General features: G+C 35.2%; 1 protein-coding gene across 1 annotated transcript in view; it reads left to right on the top strand.

Annotated features, from left to right (window-relative positions):
- Positions 1 to 21,081, top strand: part of LOC150110548 (threonine synthase-like 2) — an 86,650-nt gene that overhangs the window by 40,492 nt on the left and 25,077 nt on the right. The window contains exons 4-5 of the mRNA XM_090401065.1: positions 720 to 872; positions 15,635 to 15,853. Of these exons, the coding sequence (XP_090257191.1) occupies positions 720 to 872; positions 15,635 to 15,853 (372 nt within the window). The remainder of the gene's footprint in view (positions 1 to 719; positions 873 to 15,634; positions 15,854 to 21,081) is intronic.

A 21,081-nucleotide genomic window follows, 5' to 3' on the forward strand; every position in this document is an offset into this window, starting at 1 on the left:
TTACTTTACAACAAATGGTTGAGAAATCATGGGAATATAACAAGGATAAGTCAGCAGTTAGAATTGAAGGTAACACAGGAAGATGGTTTGATGTAAAATAAGGGGTAAGACAAGGATGCATATTATCTTTACTCTGTAAAATTATGAATAAGTTTTGTAACTTATGATTACGAAACTGTCCATTGTTCCCTTTCAACTCTAAAAGTGCATTTTCCTGGTAACTTGGGTGTGACTGAGAGGAAAGCATATGCTGAGTGACTCTGTCTTATGATTCATGTTTTGAATGTTAACTGATCTCCTCTCTTTCTTTTCTTCTCAATGATGTCCTTGTAACATAGGATGAAATATATTGGAGCTTAATAAATTATAATAAATTAAGTTAAAAGTGCTGGCCTTGTTGGCTGAGTGGTTAGTGTATCTGCTCTCCAGCCAAAAGGCTGCAGGTTTGAATCCCACTGTGAGCATGGATGTTTGTGATTGACTGTGAAAACACTAGTGGTGGTGTTCGGTAGATGGCATTGGTGTAGTTGCTGTTCATTGGAATTGGTGAAGTTGGTGAAGACTGAGAGTTGTAGAGTAAGTGCCCTCCCTCGATGAGTCTTTGGACTCCCTGGAGGTCCCACATAATAATAATAATAATTTTTCCATACATGTGTCAGCTGTTATAAAAATATAATTGTTATTTTTTTTATTCATTATACAATGTTTTTCTTTATAAGCAACATCTGGAGACACTGGAAGCGCTTCAATAGAAAGTGTACGAGGATCAGAGTGGATTGATATTTTTGCATTGTATCCAAAAGGTTACTGTTATCCTTTACAAGAGTTGCAAATGACTACTGTTATTGAACCCAATGTGCACTGTATAGCAGGTAAATAGTAACTCAGAACTTGTAAATTTTTCTACAACCTATTAGTGTGACACACAATTATTCTATAATGTTGTAGCATTATAAAATGATTGTGTGTTTTACCCATTTTTCTCTTGCAAACAATTAAATTCAAATTCACATTTGCTTTAGCAAATAGCATGATAAAATAGTTTTGAAATTTCATTGATTTAGCATCTTGGCAAAGTTAAAATAAAAGTCAAAGCAAAGTTAGCTTTTTAAGTTAAAAATGCTGTTGAACCTCACTATAGCAAATACAAAGTCAGCATAACTTTTTTTTTTTTTTATGTTGGTAGCATTATAATATTTATATTATTTTATGAGTTATCTGTGTTACCTTGTAGGTGGCACTTCCATAATGCTACACTGCCAGAAGAAAGACTTACAGGTTTGATTCTAGCTGCTAATTAGGAATATTTTCTAGGCCATCAGCTTGAACTTGACGATCAGCTTCATCCTATGTGTATTAGAGTGTATAATGTTCCTCATGTCTGCAATTGAGGTTGCTTTTGACTAATAGATCTACTATTGTCTGCCACGAAGAACATATAAACTATATTCATCATATGTATGGCAAGTCAGGACTGGCAGACTATGCTTTGAATATGCCGTCACAGGATTAAATGGGAGAAGACAGCTATGCTATATATAGAAGTCACTACACAGCTGAGACTATTTTTGGAATCAGCATCTGCTATGAAATACTCTCCTAACCTCAATAAGTATGGTTGAAAAATTAATTTGTCAAAGATCTAGTAGAAAATCTTTCTAAGGCCACATTTAGCATGACTTCATTGAATTAACTGCATTTTTATTTGTCTCTTAGAGAGTGCCTAGATAGGAAATTAGTTTCTGTTCAGTTACAATTTGAATTGTTTCTGCTATATTCTAATTTAACACTGTATGTTTTACCACAGTTATAATTTGTGCTCTGAAGATGCCAGCTAGAAATCCAGCAAAGCATTATTAATTCAATAAATTATTTGTTTAGTTTCTCTTGGTATGTCATAAATACCATGAAGCATATTATGATTAATCCTCAAACACCTATGCCTGTTTGTATGTAAATGAAGTTTCTCTTTCACTAAAGGTGTTACTCTACATCTTAATATACGTTAACTCTATGTAAATCACAAATCTGTCCAACCATTAAATTCTGCCTTCAAATGCACTGTATTCTTCATAACTTTCTAAAAATCCTTGACTCAGTATATTACATTTGTAGTCTTTCACAAGTTCAATAAGCTCTCTTTCACCCAAGCATTTAGATGCTGCTAGTCGCAATTTTTCCATGATTACTGTTTACCAGGATTTGCATCATTATATCCCCCCCCACCCTCCACACACACTCGCACAATCTCCTCTAAATCTGTTGTTTTTATTTTACTTTATTATTTTTTTTTATGTACCTCCCAATCAAAGTTTTTTTGTAAACTTACAGTATATAGTCACCTTTGGAGGGCTAAGCATAGTAGAAAGTTTTTTTTCACTTGGTTACAAAGTAAATTATGAAAGAGTTCATTATGCAGAGTATGAAAGGAAATTAGCACTGCAAGCCAATGATAATCACAAAGGGTTCTTTTGGTTATGTTGCAAGTAAAAGGAATAATGTATATGGCAGAATGATATTAATGAATGCTGATGGTAGGTAGGTAACTGAATCAAGCAAAATAGTAGAATTACTAAGTGAATGCTTTGCAAGACTATATCATCCACCAGGTAGAGATATTCCATTAATGAGAGAGGCGAAGGCTTATATGGAAACTGAGGTAAATGAAATGGAGGTATATAGCATATCACAAAACCTTGATATGATTACTGATTTTTATAGACTGGCAATTTGGGCAGAGGAAAATGGATGTCAGCTTATTATTTTAATTATTATTACGGGAAACTCCAATGAGTCCTTAGATTCTATCATACTTTGCTTTGAACTCATTCACAGTCATGGCACCCACAACAGATTCTGGCAGCTTATTCCACTCATTCACCACTGAATAGTTTAATGTGGCAAAGTGTAAGGTTATGCATTTTGGGATGAAAAGATTGCCAGCTGTATACCACATTGATAGAACTATGTAGGAAATTAAAGTTTAGAGGGCACATCACAAAAGTCGCTGAAGCAGCTCATTGGATTACTTGGTTACTGAAGAATATTCTGCAAGCAGACAAGCAGGGTTTTATACCTCTTTATCAAACCTTGGTAAGACCCCATTTTGACTACTAGATCTAGATCTGGTCACATGGATTTCTTGGTGATGATGATAGAGGATCCAGAGGCAAGTGACCAAGATGGTAGCAGGTCTATGGAATGAACCTCATGAGAACAGGTTGAAGATTTGTGGGTTACAGAAATTGATTGACAGGTGGAAAAGGGGTGATATGATTGAGGCATACAAATTACTGAAGGTTTTTACAAGATTAATACAGAAGAAATTCTTCAGAACAGGTTTGGTGGTGGGAGAACTAGGGGCCATCCTTAGAAATTGAACAGGAGTATGGCATTAGCAAGGGTGTTAGAACTAGATTTTTTGCTTGGAGAGTAGTGAATGAGTAGAATGGTACTGTCAGAGTCTGTTTTGGATACCATGACTGTGAATGAGCTCAAAGAAAAGTATGATAGATACTGTGCAAATGATGGATAGTGCTTGGCATGATGCTTAGGACCGCTCTCGATGAGTCTAAGGACTCCGTGGAGTAACTCATATTAATAATAATGAAAATTATACTTGACCAGAAGTTATATCCTTGTTTATTTTGTGAAGTATCTTCACAAATACACTACTTGTATATAGAGGTTGTTGACCTCACATCAGTTGTCTTAGTATGAAAAACGTCCTTTTGGACATGTATGTTGCTATGTCCAAACTAGTTTCGACCTTTATTAAGGTCTTGTTAGTGGTAGCCAGACTCAGGAATACCAAGGTTGAATTAATGCAGAAATCATATATTTCCCATATACAATAATAAAAAATGTATATTACCTTACTATTAAAATACTCTGGATTAGAGAGAGTTCGATTGCCTTAGTATACTATAATGCAAATCACTCATTCTTTTGGACATGCATATTGCTACGCATTATGGCAACACATCAGTAATTCAATAAATTATTTATTTCCTCCTGGTGTGGTGTGGTGTAAATACCATGAAGATGTTCAGATACAAATCTTGTTTGCCTGCTCTTTGATAAATAACTAGACAAGAATATGATTTCTTGTCAAGTATAATTTGCTTTGTAATGAAGTGAAAAAAAAAAAAACTTTCCACAACTATCTGTGATCCAGACTGTTTTAATAATAAGGTGATGATACACCTTTGAAACCACAGCTGGAAAAATAGCTTCAAACTTCACTTGTGAATTAACAGCCATACAAGCAGTTCGCAAGTTCTATCTCTGTAATCCAGTAATAAATATTACAGAATGAATAACCATCTACAATGACTCAACATCTTCACTTGAAGCATTAAAAAATGGAAAAACAAAACCCACACAGGAAATTCATGAACAACTACTTTAAATTTGAAAAATAAGAACTGTACACTGTAATGGATACCAGCCAATGTAAATATTGAAGGCAATGAGAGAGAGCAGGCAGAGTAGCCAAAGAAGCAAGATACTTACCTCAAAAATTGCACCCACTATCACTAACTGATGCTAACTCTGTCACAAAAATAAGAGCGGTAAAATTGCACCCACTATCACTAACTGATGCTAACTCTGTCACAAAAATAAGAGCGGTAAAACAAACTATCAAGAAGAAGAAGAATGAAATCATTGAAAATAATGTAAATAGAGAAATAACCAGCATCATCATCAGACTAAGGATGGAACATTTTAAAGGCATGAAAATTCACCCAGATGGTACTAGAAGCTGTGAAATATGCAAGAACTGTCCAGGAATCAAGCTACCCATATTTATTCTTGTCCAGAAATTGCCGCTGCTCTACAAAAAATTGATAATAACCCTATAAAAAAACTCTACCCCTTCAAAGTTCAACAGACTCACGGTCATATCTAGAGGCTCTTCAATGGACTAAACAACACCACCTTTTTACCACTTGTATTGAGAAATATATAATGTCTGCATTATTTCAACTTTGGTATCTTCCCACTGATGAGATCTTAGTAAAGAATGAAGCTGGCTCCTCCTATAATGCATAGCATTATACACATCCAAAAGGAATGCACTTTGCATTTTGAGATACCAGAGACGTCGTGAGGAATTTTGGTGACTATGGCCAAGAAAGAAAATTGCACCATTCTAAAAAAAAAATTTTAAAAATCTAAATTTTTGCACTTATGTAAAATTAGTGCCTATGGCCAGGGCCACATTGGCCATAGCCTCATTACGCCTCTGTGAGATGCTAAAGCAATTAAGAAGTTAACAGTCTCTATGTTCAAGTCGCCTGTTCATTCACTTTATGTGCAAACTTTGTTTGCTTACACTTGGATAATGGATTAAGCAAGAATATAATTTATCAAGTATAAAAGGTTAAGCATTTTTTATTTTTATTTATTTTTATGCAGTTCAGAAACCCTACTCTAGAGGCCAGACATTGGACTTTTCCAAGCCACTTCAGGCTTCCAGTAAGCAGGAGTAGTGGTCTCACACCAGCTAATTAAATTCATCTCCCAACTAAAAACATCCATAAATATCCATGACCACGGCAGGATTGGAGAGTGGCTAAATATATTTCATTCCCTCTCCTTAGTTCAACTCCAAACTCACAGAACAAAATTTTATTCTTCATTCATTTCTCTACTGCTGAAATTTTGGTGCTGTCTTCCTTTTCTTTTATTTCCTAGAGCAGTGTTTCTCAGTGTGTGGGATGCGTACTCCTGGGGTTCGCGAAAGATCTTCAGGGGTACGTGACAATTTTCGGCTATGCATCAATAATGCATGATGCATAGCCAAAATCATTATTAAGAAAAAAAGGATTATTTTAAACATATATATTTCTCCATAAATTATATGTTATGTATGAATTGTCCTACTCAAATTGCGAGTTATTATTGCCACGACATTCACGTCCTGGCGATAGTAACTCGCTCTGTGCAATAAACAACACGCCTTCCCCAACAGCGTCACTATACTGAAGATGCTGAAAAACAAGTACAGTAGTTTTATTGCATTACTGAATAAGGTACAGAGACATTTGCAGTCTGTGCAATATATTTCTCAACAAATAGTGGAATTAGAGAAAACTGGGAATATAAACGGTACTAACTAATGGATCACATCTCCCTCCAACAGAAACTGCTGTATAGACTCAAGCAAAACTATGTTGCCATTGCAACATATGGTTTTGCTTGTCACCACCCCATTGTGAACGTGTTAAAGCTAAGAAATATATAGTGAATATGTTTTTTCAGATATTATGGAATTCGCTTGAAGAGAATTGGCATTTCAACTCAACTGTCGGCTTGCCTTTGTCTTTGGTTCGCGTGATCTTTTGTTAATACAGCACCAATCATATTCACTTTTTCATTGCTGTTCTATCTCTACTGGCCTACTATTGTTGTCTGTTTCATGCTCTGCTTTTACTTCTCATTAGTCATTCGTGAAAGATTGTTCATTACACATCTCAAGTCTTGTAAATCACTGGTAATTTTTGCTTGAAATAATTTGAAAGAAGATGAAGCTATTTGGGTAGATGACTTTGACGATGCACACAAGGAAACTGTTCTCGATGCCAAAAGTAGCGATAGCGAATAGGAGCCTCTTGGTAAGGCACACCATTTTCAGTTTTTTTCTGAAAACTTTAATTTCTGAAAATCCCCGCATATATCTCGCACCACGATTTTGTAGCTTTAATTTTGGGAAAAAAGTGCAAGTTATATTAGAGTAAATACGGTAATTTTTTTAGCTTTCAAATTCTTAAGTATGGATCATTGGTTAAAGACTGGATTTATAAAACGTACAAAAGAGAGCAATATAGCAAATACAAGTAGCCGTAAGCAACAAGAAACATTGATATTGTATCTGGATCAAATGAAATTGATAAGGGTGTGTCATCTGGCATCTCTAGAGAACCAACCAGAAAGAAGAAGATGAGAAATCTTTGTAAGTATGACATGAATTACTTGAAATGTGGATTTTCATGGACAGGAAATGAAGAGGAACCTATTTCAAATTTTGTTCTATTAAAATTGTCATATTTTTTATTTACATGAACATATTGTTACGTCGTTGTTTCTTTCTATAATTTATTCTACTCTTTTTGTTTGTAAGGTTTCCTCCCTACAATAGAATCTAAATCTCCTAATATCCAACTAACTTTGACTTCCAACTTACTTCCTAAGTATTTATTCTAACAAGGAAGTCTAATCTATATCTCTGGCTGATTTTATTTTTTTATTGTCACATTTATTACTCTAACTGTTAAAGATGATTCCTAAAATAAGAAAGAATCCTTTAAAATTTCTATCTGGGGCTGTCCCCTTTTCAGATATTGATGAATTTATTTTTTAAAGCTGCACCAGCCAATAACCTAGGATAGAAGGAACTCTTATTCAGAGAGACCTTCCCAGAAGATTTATGCACATGCTCATTAACCAACACTCTGCTATGGTTATATAAATTTCAGCTTTGCAGTCATGACCTCTAATTTAACATATTATGCTTTTCTTTCCCTCCCGCTTAGGTTCAGATTTATGGGTGGTAGTTTGATTTCATATTCAGGCAAAACTCATATACAAGGAGCAAAACATGTTTATTGGGATTCTAAAACACATACAATTTGATTATATCACACTCTTAATTAATGCAATGTCATACTAAAATCAAATTAGGTGAAAACAAGTAAACACTCTAATATATGAGCAGTAACCTCTTTCCTTAAATTAAGCATCAATATACATGACATACACACTATGAACTTCTAATTAAATTCTATCTACAACATTATTTTCACACATTAAATTCTGTCACATCCATCTACAATCTTTTTCCAGACAACTAGTCTAATGGAAATCAGCCACTACTAATAAAGATAATCACCTAAAGTTCTCTAAATAACTGTCCACATTCGATCAACACAAAACAAGTTCTCATTCCTCTAATATGACTAGGGAATATATAATAAATTTCTGTACTTTACCATTTCTATGCCGATTTACTAGGTCCTCCAGATCTCTCTTTCTTTGTTAAACACGACTAGTACTTTCATCAGGTCATGTCCACCTGGAGGGTTACGGTAGTCATCTGATTACGCTTTACTCTGCATCTGGCGCTGTGTCTATGTCCTTCTGGGTCTGCAGCCGGATACTCTCATCAGTTTTGCCAGTTCTAAGGAGGCGTTGCGCTGATTTATTTCGAAGAGATTCTTAGCAAAAGAATGAAACTGAAAGTGCCGACATCTTACATATAGTACCACCCAGAGTCTATCAAGCGTCCACGGGAAAAGGCTCACTGTCCGACATCGTTGCACGGCCCTCAATCGGTCAGAAACCTGCAGTCATTAGTGCGTGGGAAATTGTGAAAGAATATTTGTTAGCAACAATGGTAAGTTGTATACCACGAGTGAAGAAGAGGACACAATTTGGAGTAAAGTGGATGACAAACAATATTAAACAGGAATTGCATGCGAAAAGGAGGCTATGAAAGAGATATAAGGAGACGGGTGAAGAGAAGATGCATGAAGAATATAAGACACAGGCCAGAAGAGTGACTAGTGTGGTAAGGAAAGTGAAACTGGAATATGAGAGGAGATTGGCCCTAAGATCCAAAGAAAATCCTAGGGAATTTTTTAGCTATGTGGCCAGTAAGAGGAGAAATGACTGTGAAAGAATGATATTGTGGGATAAAAATGGGAATAGAGTGACTGATGCAGAGGACATAGTGGAATTGTTCAATGAACACTTTATTGGAGTATTTCATCCTAGAGGAGTCAGTTTTAATGCTAGAGGGATAGGGCAAGTTCGAGGTTTAGAGGTACAGGAGGAGAGTGTTTTTCAGGTACTGAGTACTCTGGATGTCAGTAAAGCTTTGGGACTGGATGGTATTTCACCACGAGTTTTGAGAGAGATGTGCTAGGGAACTGACAGTGCCTTTAGCTTGGCTTTTCAATGAAAGTCTGGCTGCAGGAAAGGTGCCCAGGGAATGGAAGGAAGGTAAGATAGTGCCATTGCATAAGGGTGGTAACAGACTGGAAGTGTCTAATTATAGGCCAGTTTGTGTGTCATCAATAGTTAAGATCTTGGAGAAAGTAGTGAGAGACCATATACAGCATTGGGCAGATGAGGGTAATGTTATCTGTGAGAGTCAACATGGATTTGTGAAGGGGTGCTTTTGTTTTAGCAATATGCAAGCCTTTTATAATAAAGTTATAAGAACATTAGATGAGGGAAAGGCATATACTGCAAATTTTCTTAGACTTAGCGAAGGCATTTGACAGGGTGCCACATGATAAGCTGATATTTAAGTTGCAGCACATGGGTCTGGATGTCAGACCCATGTGCTGCAACTTCAAGATTGGCTGTCTGATAGGTATCAGAGAGTTGTGTATATGGTGGAGCAGTTTCACGGAGGCAGAGGGTTACAAGTGGGGTCCCACAGAGCTCAGTACTAGGACCTATATTGTTTAACCTTTATATCAATGACATTGCAAGGGGATATTCAGTTGTTTGCGGATGATGCGAAGCTGGGAAGGATTATTAGTAATAGTGCAGCTGTGGTAGCCCTGCAAGAGGATTTGAATAAGCTAGATAGATGGGCAAATGAATGGGGGTGTCAGTTTAATGCAGCAAAATGTTCTTGAGGTTTGGGAAACATCGATGGGATGCTGCATCCTCTATGGGAGGAGTTATACTGGAGGAAGTAGGGGAGACAAGAGATCTGGGGTTGATGATTGATAGAAACCTGAAATTTAGGGAACCTATTGCAAAGGTGGTGAAGGTAACACAGAGGATTGTTGCAATTATGAGAAGGACACTGACCTGCAGAGATAAAAGGGTTATCATTCCATTGTATAAGTCTCTGATCAGACCACACTTAGACTATTGTTCTCAGATTTGGTCCCCAGGATTTGAAGGGGATAAATTAACTGTGGAAAGGATACAAAGATGGACGACAAAGATGGTTTCAGGACTGTACAATTTTGGTTATGAGGATTGGCTGAGGGAATGTGGACTGCAGAGTTTGGTGGATAGAAGAAGGAGAGGTGATATGATTGAGACTTTTAAACTGTTGAGAGGTGGTTACAGGGTTGACACTGGGGAGTTCTTTCGCTTGGTTGAACAGCGAGAAGGAGTGATGACAAGAGGCCATCCCTGGAAGTTATGAAACGAAACTGTGAGCAAGAGGGTGAGGAGTGGTTTCTTTGTGTGGAGGGTGGTTGAACCGTGGAATGCATTGCCTGATGGAGTGGTGAGAGCGAGAATGGTCAATGAGTTTAAGGAGTGGTATGATAGACTTTGTGTTTCTTAGGGGGGGGGGACCTCCCCTCGATGAGTCTTGACAGACTTTATGTTCTTAGGAAGGACCTCCCACGATGAGTCTTTTGACTTCATGGAGGCCTGAATAATAATAATTATATTGGTATCTCCATCAAGTCAGAAGACTCATGAACCTTATACAGTTTCCAGGGATGATTTTATTCTCCCACCCACATATGTTGTGGGTGGGAGATTAATATGATAGATTCCCTCTCACTAACTTATGTCTCAAATCATATCTCCCCCCCCCCCCTACTTCTCCTACTTGCCAAATTCTAAAGAATACAAAGAAGTTAATCTGTTCATATACTCAACATTCAAGAGTCCTGAGATATTCTTAGTCACTCACCTCTGTATTATCTAATTTTCCCTTATCCAGATATCTAGGTGAGCAGATTTAGGCATAGAAATTCAGATGAGGTCTGATTAGTGGATTATACACAGGAATTATCACCTCCTTATCATTATTCATCAGTGTCTTTCAAGTTGCAGCAGTTTTCTAAGTAACATTTATAGCTTTTGTATTATATCTCCTGAACTTAAATTCACTATCCACAAATACAGATCTCTTGTCCCATCCACCTTCTGGAGTGAAGTTCCTTCAATACACCAATACACCATGCCTCATTCTGTGTGTTCTCTATAAAAGTTCCTGATTTCAGTTGGCAATCATCTACCCAAAACAGCACCTTTTCAGATCCTCTTGTAACAACACAACATCAGGACTTCCTAACAATCAAGTTCAGCATCATCAGTAGACAGTTGAATATCTTGTCTCAAATTATATATTGTTGATACATTAATTAAGCGAAAGCACCTTGAAAACAGACAGAATCCTGTGGTACCCTGTTATTACCTTTCACTTTCAAGACATTTCACCCAGTATAACTCACTAACTCCTTTCAGCCAACTGTCCTCTCCTATCCTCCTCAGTTTGAGCAGTAGTTTGCTATTATATATGCTATCAAAATCCAGAAACATTGCTGTATAAGCATCTCTTCTGTCTAATATATTTATCACCTGGCTACTACTAGATAACTGAAGCAGACTGCCTCTTAATAAACTGCTCTCTGGAAACATTTCCATTCTCATCAGTTTAAGTTTGTATTCCATTTTTATTTGGCCTGTCTAACACTTTTGCTACCACACCCGTTACAAACTGGACTATAATTTAATACTACTGACTTGAATTCTCCCTTGAATTAACCATGTCAAAACAACCAAGTCAAATGCCTTTTTGAAAGTTTCTTGTTGAAGTCACAAAATGTGCAGCAGTAAGAGAAAATACCAATTTTCAAAGATAAGCACTTTGAATATAAGATGAGGATATTGTGATGACTTTCTGGAAAAGAGCAAATTTCAGCCAAACTCTAACTAGGCTATTTTTTTGTAGTTCACAGAGCTGAGCAAAAATCCCAGTATCTTTTATAATACAGGCAGTCCCTGACTTATGCCAGTCTGGAGTTACGTTGGTCTCTACTGAACAGAGAGTTGTGGTATTCTCATATATATATATATATATATATATATATATATATATATATATATATATATATATATACTAGGAAGGCTCCATCCCTCCCTGACACCTATGGCACCCCCCCCCCCCCCGAGTTCCGGTTCTCCTTGAATTCTGAATTGAATTTTGAAGACTCGAAAGGAGTTCCCCCCCCCCCCCCCGGTGCCAACGGTGCCCAACCCCCCTAGTTCCGGACTGGTAGTCCGGTTCTCCTTGAATTCTGATGACTCGAATTTTTAAAATTCAAAAGGGGGGTTCTGCCCCTTGGCACCTACAGCGCCCAACCCCCGAGTTCTGGTAGGCCGGTTCTCCTTGAATTCTGATGACTCGAATTTTGAAGACTCGACACTCAGGGTAGCCCCTGAGTTTCAAAACTTTTCAAATAACTTTACAAAAAATGTGACACAAAAATGTTACAAAAAAAAGGCTTATCATTTTATATTATAGAGTAGATATATGTATATATATATTCCCCCCCCCCCATTCTGTTTTACAGGGTTAAATAATGAAAGTAAAAGATCAAGTGATATGAGCAGTGCACCACTTGTAATTATAATAAGATTGATCTTGAGATGAAATTGAATATCGTTAAGAATTAAGAAGGTGATCAAGGCATAGCAAGCTTATCACTTGACTTTAAACTGGCTAAATCGACTGTTTTTGAAGTGTATAGAAAAAGATAAATCAAAGGATGAGTTTGCATTAAAGAACATTTTAAGTAATCTGAATCATTGAAATCCACTGATATAAGTGTTTTAAATTGTTTTAGAATTATATTTTAAATTTATGATTTTCTTTATTTATTTGTCATGACCAAACAGTTGATTTTAAATTTCCCCTTTTTTAGCACTTAGCATTGCATTATAGCTTATATGGTAAACTTCTGTCAGATACCATCAGCTTTGGGAGTAACTCATCCATAAGTCAAGGCTGTCTATAGAATTGCACACATTGATATTTTGTATAATAACCATCTGTTGGATTCTGATTATGTAGAGATTAGAGTAATTATTATTTGCTTCAGAATCCAACATGATCTTCCATCACAAAGGCTAGACTTGTAAATATTATTTAATGTAAACAACTTATTTTACAATTTAATATTCATAAAACTACCTTAATTTTGTCTAATATTTAATTATTTAATCAAGATATATGTATTAATAATGAAAAGACTGTATTAAATATTAAGCTATTTTAATTATTACTATGTTAATATTATAAGAACTTGTATTTGATAATTTAACTGCACATTATTTGAAATGTAAATATTATCTATTTATTCCTGTTTGTAAAGTTTAACATTATGCAATAGCTCAATTTTATTATATTTTGTTTTGTTGTCATGGAAACGTATGTAAGTGAGCGAGCACGTTTTGAAACATCACGTGAGGTTTATCGAAAAGAGTTTTAGAAAGAAATCACGTGAACAATTTAGGCGGGAAGAATGGAGATATATAAGCGATGAACGCTGAAATTATTGAGGAATTAATAGATAGATTATTAAGAGAGAAAAAGGAGAGGATTGGCATTAGGTTGGAATCGAAGCATTCGGGAATCACAGTGCGATAATAGCGAATCAGCAATCACTCAAGCAGCTAATAAAGTCTACTAATCGAGAGGCGGTTAGCTAATAAATTGTAGAATAACAATTATAACTACGGAAGACAGCTGAGTGACTACTAAATAGACTAGCGATATTTGAGTTGAGATTTAATTTCAGGGCCGACCTGTCAAGGATACACAGAATCTTGAAATAAAGCACGGAGTTACTAGAATAGAAGAGGCTGTAAAATTGAAGTTTACCGTTAGCTGTGCTTAGAATTATAGTGCCTAAAGAATTAATCAAATGCCGGAGGAATGAACAACTGTGCATATTAAACCTAAAGTTAAGGAATTATTGTGTATTCATGAATTATTTCATGAGTGATCAGTAGTACTTTATGCAACAACGTTTGTTTATGTGTATTGTGACGGATGATTAATTCAGTTATTGCTTAGAAGTATTTATTTAATGAGTGCCGTTTACTGTTTAAAGTGTTTACAGTTGTAAAAGGTGTAAATGTATAAGTAGATGAAGATAGAAGATTATCGGTAAGATTATTCCAACCATTAATATTCCTATGCAGACATGTGAGTTTGTTTCATCTTAGAATTTCCTTGTGTTTACAGTAACTATTGCAGAAGTTAGCTAAAGTGTAAATTTAAAAATGTTTGTTTGTGAAGAGGTATTACTGCAATTTTTATTGTATTTCGAACTTAAGGAACTGTGAGAAGACTGTATTATAGAGATAACAGATTTATCATTGTCTGAGTTGTATGATTGAATTTATCAGAAGTTAAAATGTGTGTGATATCTTAATTACTGATTTGAATTTAAGTGTAAAATCTATGATTCTAAAATTAAATGTTTGTTTTTGTTAATCAAAAGTTGTATTTTGCCTGAATCTCTCTTACTGCACCATTCATAAAATATTCGAACCAAAGCGGGAGTGATAAATAAGTTAAATATACTCTGCCAGTATATATAATATTAACACCTAAAAGGAGAGATAGTTGTGAGTTGGTTTATCTTCAATTCTTGAACTAATTCAGATATAAAGTGGCGCAGTCTTTAAATATAAATTTTCTTTATATTTGAATTAGAAATCAACTAGCAACTATTTTTTAGGCCAAGAACATCGTAATAACTAAATGTCAGATCCAAGGTAAAGATTTAGAAGAAGTAGGATCCAACACATCTTAGCATGGAGATTTCTTCTTATATCAGCTTTGTGTACTGCCTGGCAAGTATTTCCCTTGAATAGTAGCTGCAGATGTTTCTTCGATTTACATAATTGAATAATTAAATTATAAATATATAGATTAAATATCAAAATATTCAATACATTTATCAAATAAACTGATGCTTACAATGCAATTCTGTATAATACAATTTTTATGTATGTACAATTCAAATCACATTAATCTTTTAAATATGCATTAAATAAAGATCATGTATTGAATAAATTTTAAGATTATCAATATTTTTTCCCCTCTCCTTGTCAATTATAATTTTTTCTATGCATTTCATTATAATGTGTAAAAATTGCATTATAAAGAAATTATGCCATAAACTTCAATTTATTTAGTTCTTATTCAAAATTAATAGAAGTAACATGCTTAGCATTTTATTTTCCAAAAGTAGTTGTAATGCTTTGATTTCTGCATTGTAAACCATATTCTGTAGTCATTGCACCAATTATAGTCGTTTTCTTTCTGCACTATAAAAATAAATTCAAAATGCAGGCTGATTGCAGCTAATTTTTGCATATTAACTTCAGACAACAGATACTATAAAGATATAACAGCATCTATTTTCAGAAGGAACTTCTGTATGAAGGAAAGACCTGGGTTGGAATATCCCATCTGGGATCCAAAGGAACTTTTATAAGGGCTTTTCATCTAAAAGTGAGTTAACTTGTCTCATATGAAGTTGACCGGGGGTGAGGGGGTTCTTCCCAGAAATTCAGATTTCTTATTCTACAAAATAGGAAAACTGTAATAGCTGAAAGAACCATAGTACTCTAGTCTTAGTCTGAATTGCATTGGCCATTATTCAAATTAACCTAGCTCAATTTCTGCATGAGTTCACTGTCATTGGGATCATGCTCAGTTGTATCTCCAGTTCATTACTATACATAGTATTGCTTAGTTTGCATTTATGTGTGCGTGTGCATGTAAATTACATGAATCAATATGTAATATATAAATTATTATTATTATTTTATTGTATTTTTCGAATAGTTGAAGGATGTTCCGATGATATTGATGACATTATTTCAAAATGCTTTACTAATGAAGACTTTGTATCTGAACATAATTTGTGCTGCTCAAATTCTATCAACTGGGGTCGTATTATGATTCAGATCACACACTTCTTCTATATCTACTTTAAGTTATGTCCTCTTATGAATGACACTTTGGAGTTTATCATACCTACTGGCGGATGTGGTCATCTTACTGGTAAGATTTTTCATTATTGCTATCATATTGACCATCATTTCATCATTAACATTTTGTAATTTATATACATTATAGTCAACTCTATAGCAAACTGCCAAATAATCCCAACCAAAGCTCTGTAGATATAATATTGTGCAAAAAAAAAAAAAAAATCACTGTAACAAACTATCCACTATTCCTGTGGACCCTACAAGTTTGCTATGGCAAGAGTTGAATGCATTATTAATAATTCAGAATGATGTACATTAGTATGCTATAAAAATATTTTTTAATATTTTAAAATTTTCATCAGTTCTATTTTTACAGGAGATCATAAAACTTATAACACAACACTGGCATGTGTGGCAGGGAGAAGATAGAATTTGCTAAGCTCTTTCTGGAAGAGAAAGGGACTAAATTAATGAGGAAAATGATAAGTTTATAGCCAGAACTGTGTATGGACATTGACCTGCAGCTGCTCATGTTATTTTAGGATTAGAAGAAAGAAAGCAGAGGTACAGTAGTGGCCAGTTCATTGGAGTACCCATGAAAATACTAAAAAGGCATAATGTAGAAATAGAGAAACAGAGTCCATGAGAGAGAGAGATATTATTATTAAATGGATTGTCCTCTTCTAGATACACATGAACATTCTTATAGAGGTTTTGAGTGTTCCAAATGTGAGAACAGTATTCTAAGATTGAGAGAATTTGGGAGTTATTGAGTGTTTGGAGTTTCACCATGTCTTTTAGAAACTGAGAAAACTATGGACATGGTGTGTATGTGCCTTGGTAATCCAGGTGTGAAAGTCAACCCAGGAAGAGATCTTGACTGAATGAATGTAGCACAGAGAAATATTTAAACACAAGTTTAATAGACCCTATATTTTGTCTATCACAGAGACATCGACAGGGATACGGTCCTTAAAATTGTAAAAGCACACACACAAAAAAAACCCAGAACAGTAAGTGGAAGAAGTTAGACCCTAAAGTCTAAGGAGGGGTACCCTCTATGGGTATCCCCTCTTTAGGCTATTATGTGTCACTTTTAAACTTTTTCTAGTTCCCTCATCATTCATCTAATAATTTGCTTTAGTCTAGATAGTTCCAAAATTAATTCATTGTTGATATCCTCATTACTTTCTTAGTTACATGGTAATTAGCATTCATTATAATAAAATTATGAGATAACTAGACTAATAGCTTCAATTTAATTCAATGAAAAAGTTGTCTGCATAATATTATTTTAATGGATATCCTCATATATTTTTGAAATGGCATGATTGTCTTCATTGGGACAAACTACCTTATTAACAATTTCACGAGCATTCCTCTTTGCTTCTATTATGTTCTGTAACAATGAGATTTTGGTGCCATTTTACAGTACTACCTTAATATTACTATTCCAGCAAAATATCAGGTAGTATATTAAATACTATAAATGCATGAAATTAAGCTATAATCAGACTAAAAAAAACAATGTACATTGTTTTTTAGTCTGCTTCCACCCTTGATGGCTACTCTGACTCTCCAGTCTCCCTTTAACAAGTGCCTTCTTTTACCCTCCTAGTTGCTCCCAGTTTTTCTAGGTGTTTGTGTTTGTGGTCCATCTTACACTCTTCTTTTTAATTAATATTTTCAAATATCTACCATCATTCTCCACAAAACGTGTGTTATGAAGTGCTTCTGGAAAGAGACAAAAAAAAAATATAAATCATTGACAATCACAGAAAAAATGGAAATTATTCGGTGAATGGAGAAAGGCGAAACTTGGTCAGATATATTTCATGCCTTCAACTAAGCACCATCAACAAAGCCAAAAAGACATTTATATTGTATTGCTTTTAAAGCAGTAATTTTTTTTTCTTCTTCTTAAACATTATAAAATTTTCAATATATAAATTTCATAAAATAAAATATTTTTCAAGTATTTTGTGTGGATTACTGAAGATCTTGGAACGAAACCTAATGTATTTGCATATGTTCCCATTATATTTTTGCTTCAATTTACGGCACATCATTTCATACTGGAAATCTCAAGAACCTAACCCCAGTGTAAACCAAGTCACACCTGTATTTGTATATATACAAAAAAAAAAAAAAAAAAAAACTATATATATATATAAAATATGACTTCTACTTTAATTTAACCTTGGTATCTTCCTGGGTCTAGCTCCCACTGATGAGACCTCAGTAAAGGTGAAAACTGGGTTACCCTTCCTATATTGTTTTTGCAATATGGGATACTGAGGCAAACTTGCCTATCATACCTCTCTTTAAACTCATTCACTGTTCATCATTCACAACCACCTCTGGCAATCTAGTCAACTAATTCACTGCTCTCTCTCTCTCTCCAAGCAAAAATTTAGTCTGCACAATCTTACTAACCACACTTTTACACAACTCCAGGGGTGACTCCTTTTTTCTTTCCCTACTTGTCATATATTGAGAAATTTCTTTTGTATCAGTCTTATAGAATCCCTTTAGTAACTTATAAGTGTCTATCATTACCCCTCTCCTCTGTCTGTCAGCAAAATTCTCCGACTCACACACCTTCACAGGAAGCATTCCACAGACAAGTCACCAGCTTTATCACTTGTCTGTAAAATCCCTCCCCCGACACTACCTCCTGATCCCAAAAAACTCAGGTGAACCAAATTCTGTGCACACTATTCAAGATTCTGCTGAATAATAGCTTTATAAAGAGTGATAACTTCTCCATATTTACTTCTCAATGTATTCTTTAATATCCATACGCGTGGATAGGCTTATGTGTTCGTCAGACATGTTGTAATAGGTTTCACGGTATAATAAGAACACAGATGGTTAAGAAAATAACTATTTATTAACTTAAAAGCTAATATTTCGCTGGTATTATATCCAGCATCTTCAGAGCACACAACACAAAGTTTGTTACAAAGGTAAGACAACCACAATCCGGTGTAACAATGGGGCTAGTAAAAGTGATTGCAGCTTGCAACACAAGACTAAAGTCCTAATATGGCGCCATCTAGGTTATAAAAAAAAAAAAAAAAAAAAAAAAAAAAAAAAATTCGAAGTTTTGAAATAGTAGTCCAAATGATAGTCTTAAAAAGTTTGAAAAGTATAAATTAAAAAATAAAAGTAATAAATATTAATTTGGTCTTAGGATGACTATCTCCCAAATCTTTGGTAGATTTTTACAGCCATACTTATTAAGGTTTGGAGTATGTTTTAAGGCTTCTGTTGATTCCAGAAATAACCTCTCCGACTTGTAGAAGCTTCTGTGCATTACTTTTGTTTCTTTCCAATTGATCCTGTGTGCAGGGGTATCCAAAGCATGGTCTGCCAGACCCGACTTACCATAGCGAAAGTGTCGGATATATTTTTTGTGTTCACTGAGGCGGATGTCCACATTTCTTCCTGTCTGTCCGTAGTAGGCTTGATGGCAAGTACAGGGCACTTCATAGACACCTGGATGTGATAAAGGAGTGCATTTGTCCTTAGGTGAACGGATGAGATATCTTTTCAGATGTGCCTTTAATGTATGGGATGGTAATGGTTTTGTTGTATTCTTCTGTGGTAGATGGAGGGGATTTATGGGTAGCATTTAGTATGTTATCTATTTTACGGGGATTATAACCATTGATTAAGAAGGTTCGACGTAGGTGAGAAAGTTCAGCAGTGAGCGCAATGTCATTGGAACAGATTGCAATGTTACACAGCGGCCGCAATTTCATCAAGATGGCGTCGTTGTGAACCTATCATCGACAACCTTATCCAAAGAGGCTGCGAGCGCATTAAGTCTTGGACACGATTTTGCCGTTACTCCAAAAGATGTGCCTAAAACCAAAATAATGGCTTCCGTTGAACGTGGGATTTACCACTTGCCTCCAGCCATAGCCAATAATATTAGGTTAGACGTGGCCTTATCCATTCTAAGCCTCCCAAAAATAATATCCCACATAAAGAAATAATAGCTCTAAAAGAACTACGCAATAATAACCACATTACAATAACCAAATCAGACAAAGGAAACGCCACTATAGTAATGGATACAACAGAATATGAAAGCAAAATGCATGCACTGCTACAAGACCGGTCTGCATATCAAATCATAGATCGAGATCCCACCAACTCACAAAAGAATAAGGTGTGCAAGTTACTGAACAAAATCACTTCCTGGCCTAAAGAAATTGTCGAAAAACTCAAACCCATGCACGTTAAAGCACCCAGAATATATGGTGCTCCTAAAATACACAAATAAGGTACACCTTTTCGTCCTATTGTAGGTAGTATAAACAGTCCTACATATAAACTAGCTAAACATTTAGCAAAATTACTAACCACTTACACAAACAATTCTCCCTCTTTTGTTAAAAATTCTACCCACCTAAAAAAGTATTTTAGAAAACCACACCTTAAATAGTTCAGACCTAATGGTGAGTTTTGATATCACCTCATTATTCACTAATGTACCACTGATTGAAACACTTAACTTACTAAATTCACAATTTCCCAAAGATATATTCCAGCTATTTAAATTCACAGTACAGGCAGGTTATTTTAATGGAAAGGGAAAATATACAAACAATTAGATGGGACAGCTATGGGTTCACCCCTTTCTCCCCCCCTAGCCAACTTCTACATAGAACATCTGGAAAAATTAGCTATCAACACAGCCAGTCTCAAACCTGGTCTCTGGCTACGCTATGTTGACAATGTGTTTGCTATTTGGCCACATGGCCCAGATACATTGAATACATTTTTAGTGCATCTAAATAGCCAGCACCCTAAAATCCACTTTACAATGGATCTAGAAGCCAATGACTGCCTGCCCTTCTTGGACACACTGATCACACGTCTTCCAGAAGGTTCCTTATCATTTTCGGTTTACAGAAAACCCACACATACAGGGAGATACTTACACAAACAATCACACCATCACCCTTCTCAACAATATGGTATCTTAAAAACACTAACCCATAGAGCTAGAGCAATCTGTTCCAATGACATTGCTCTCACTGCTGAACTTTCTCACCTACGTCAAACCTTCTTAATCAATGGTTATAATCCCCGTAAAATAGATAACATACTAAATGCTACCCATAAATCCCCTCCATCTACCACAGAAGAATACAACAAAACCATTACCATCCCATACGTTAAAGGCACATCTGAAAAGATATCTAGGGTGCTTAACAAACACCAACTACGCACAGTATTTAAACCTTATATAAAATTAGCAACTCTCATCCGTTCACCTAAGGA

Source organism: Typopeltis vanoorti, chromosome 1, assembly GCF_054136105.1.
Source record: "Typopeltis vanoorti isolate ZY-2024b chromosome 1, IOZ_Tvanoo_1.0, whole genome shotgun sequence".
Lineage (NCBI taxonomy): Eukaryota > Metazoa > Arthropoda > Arachnida > Uropygi > Thelyphonidae > Typopeltis > Typopeltis vanoorti.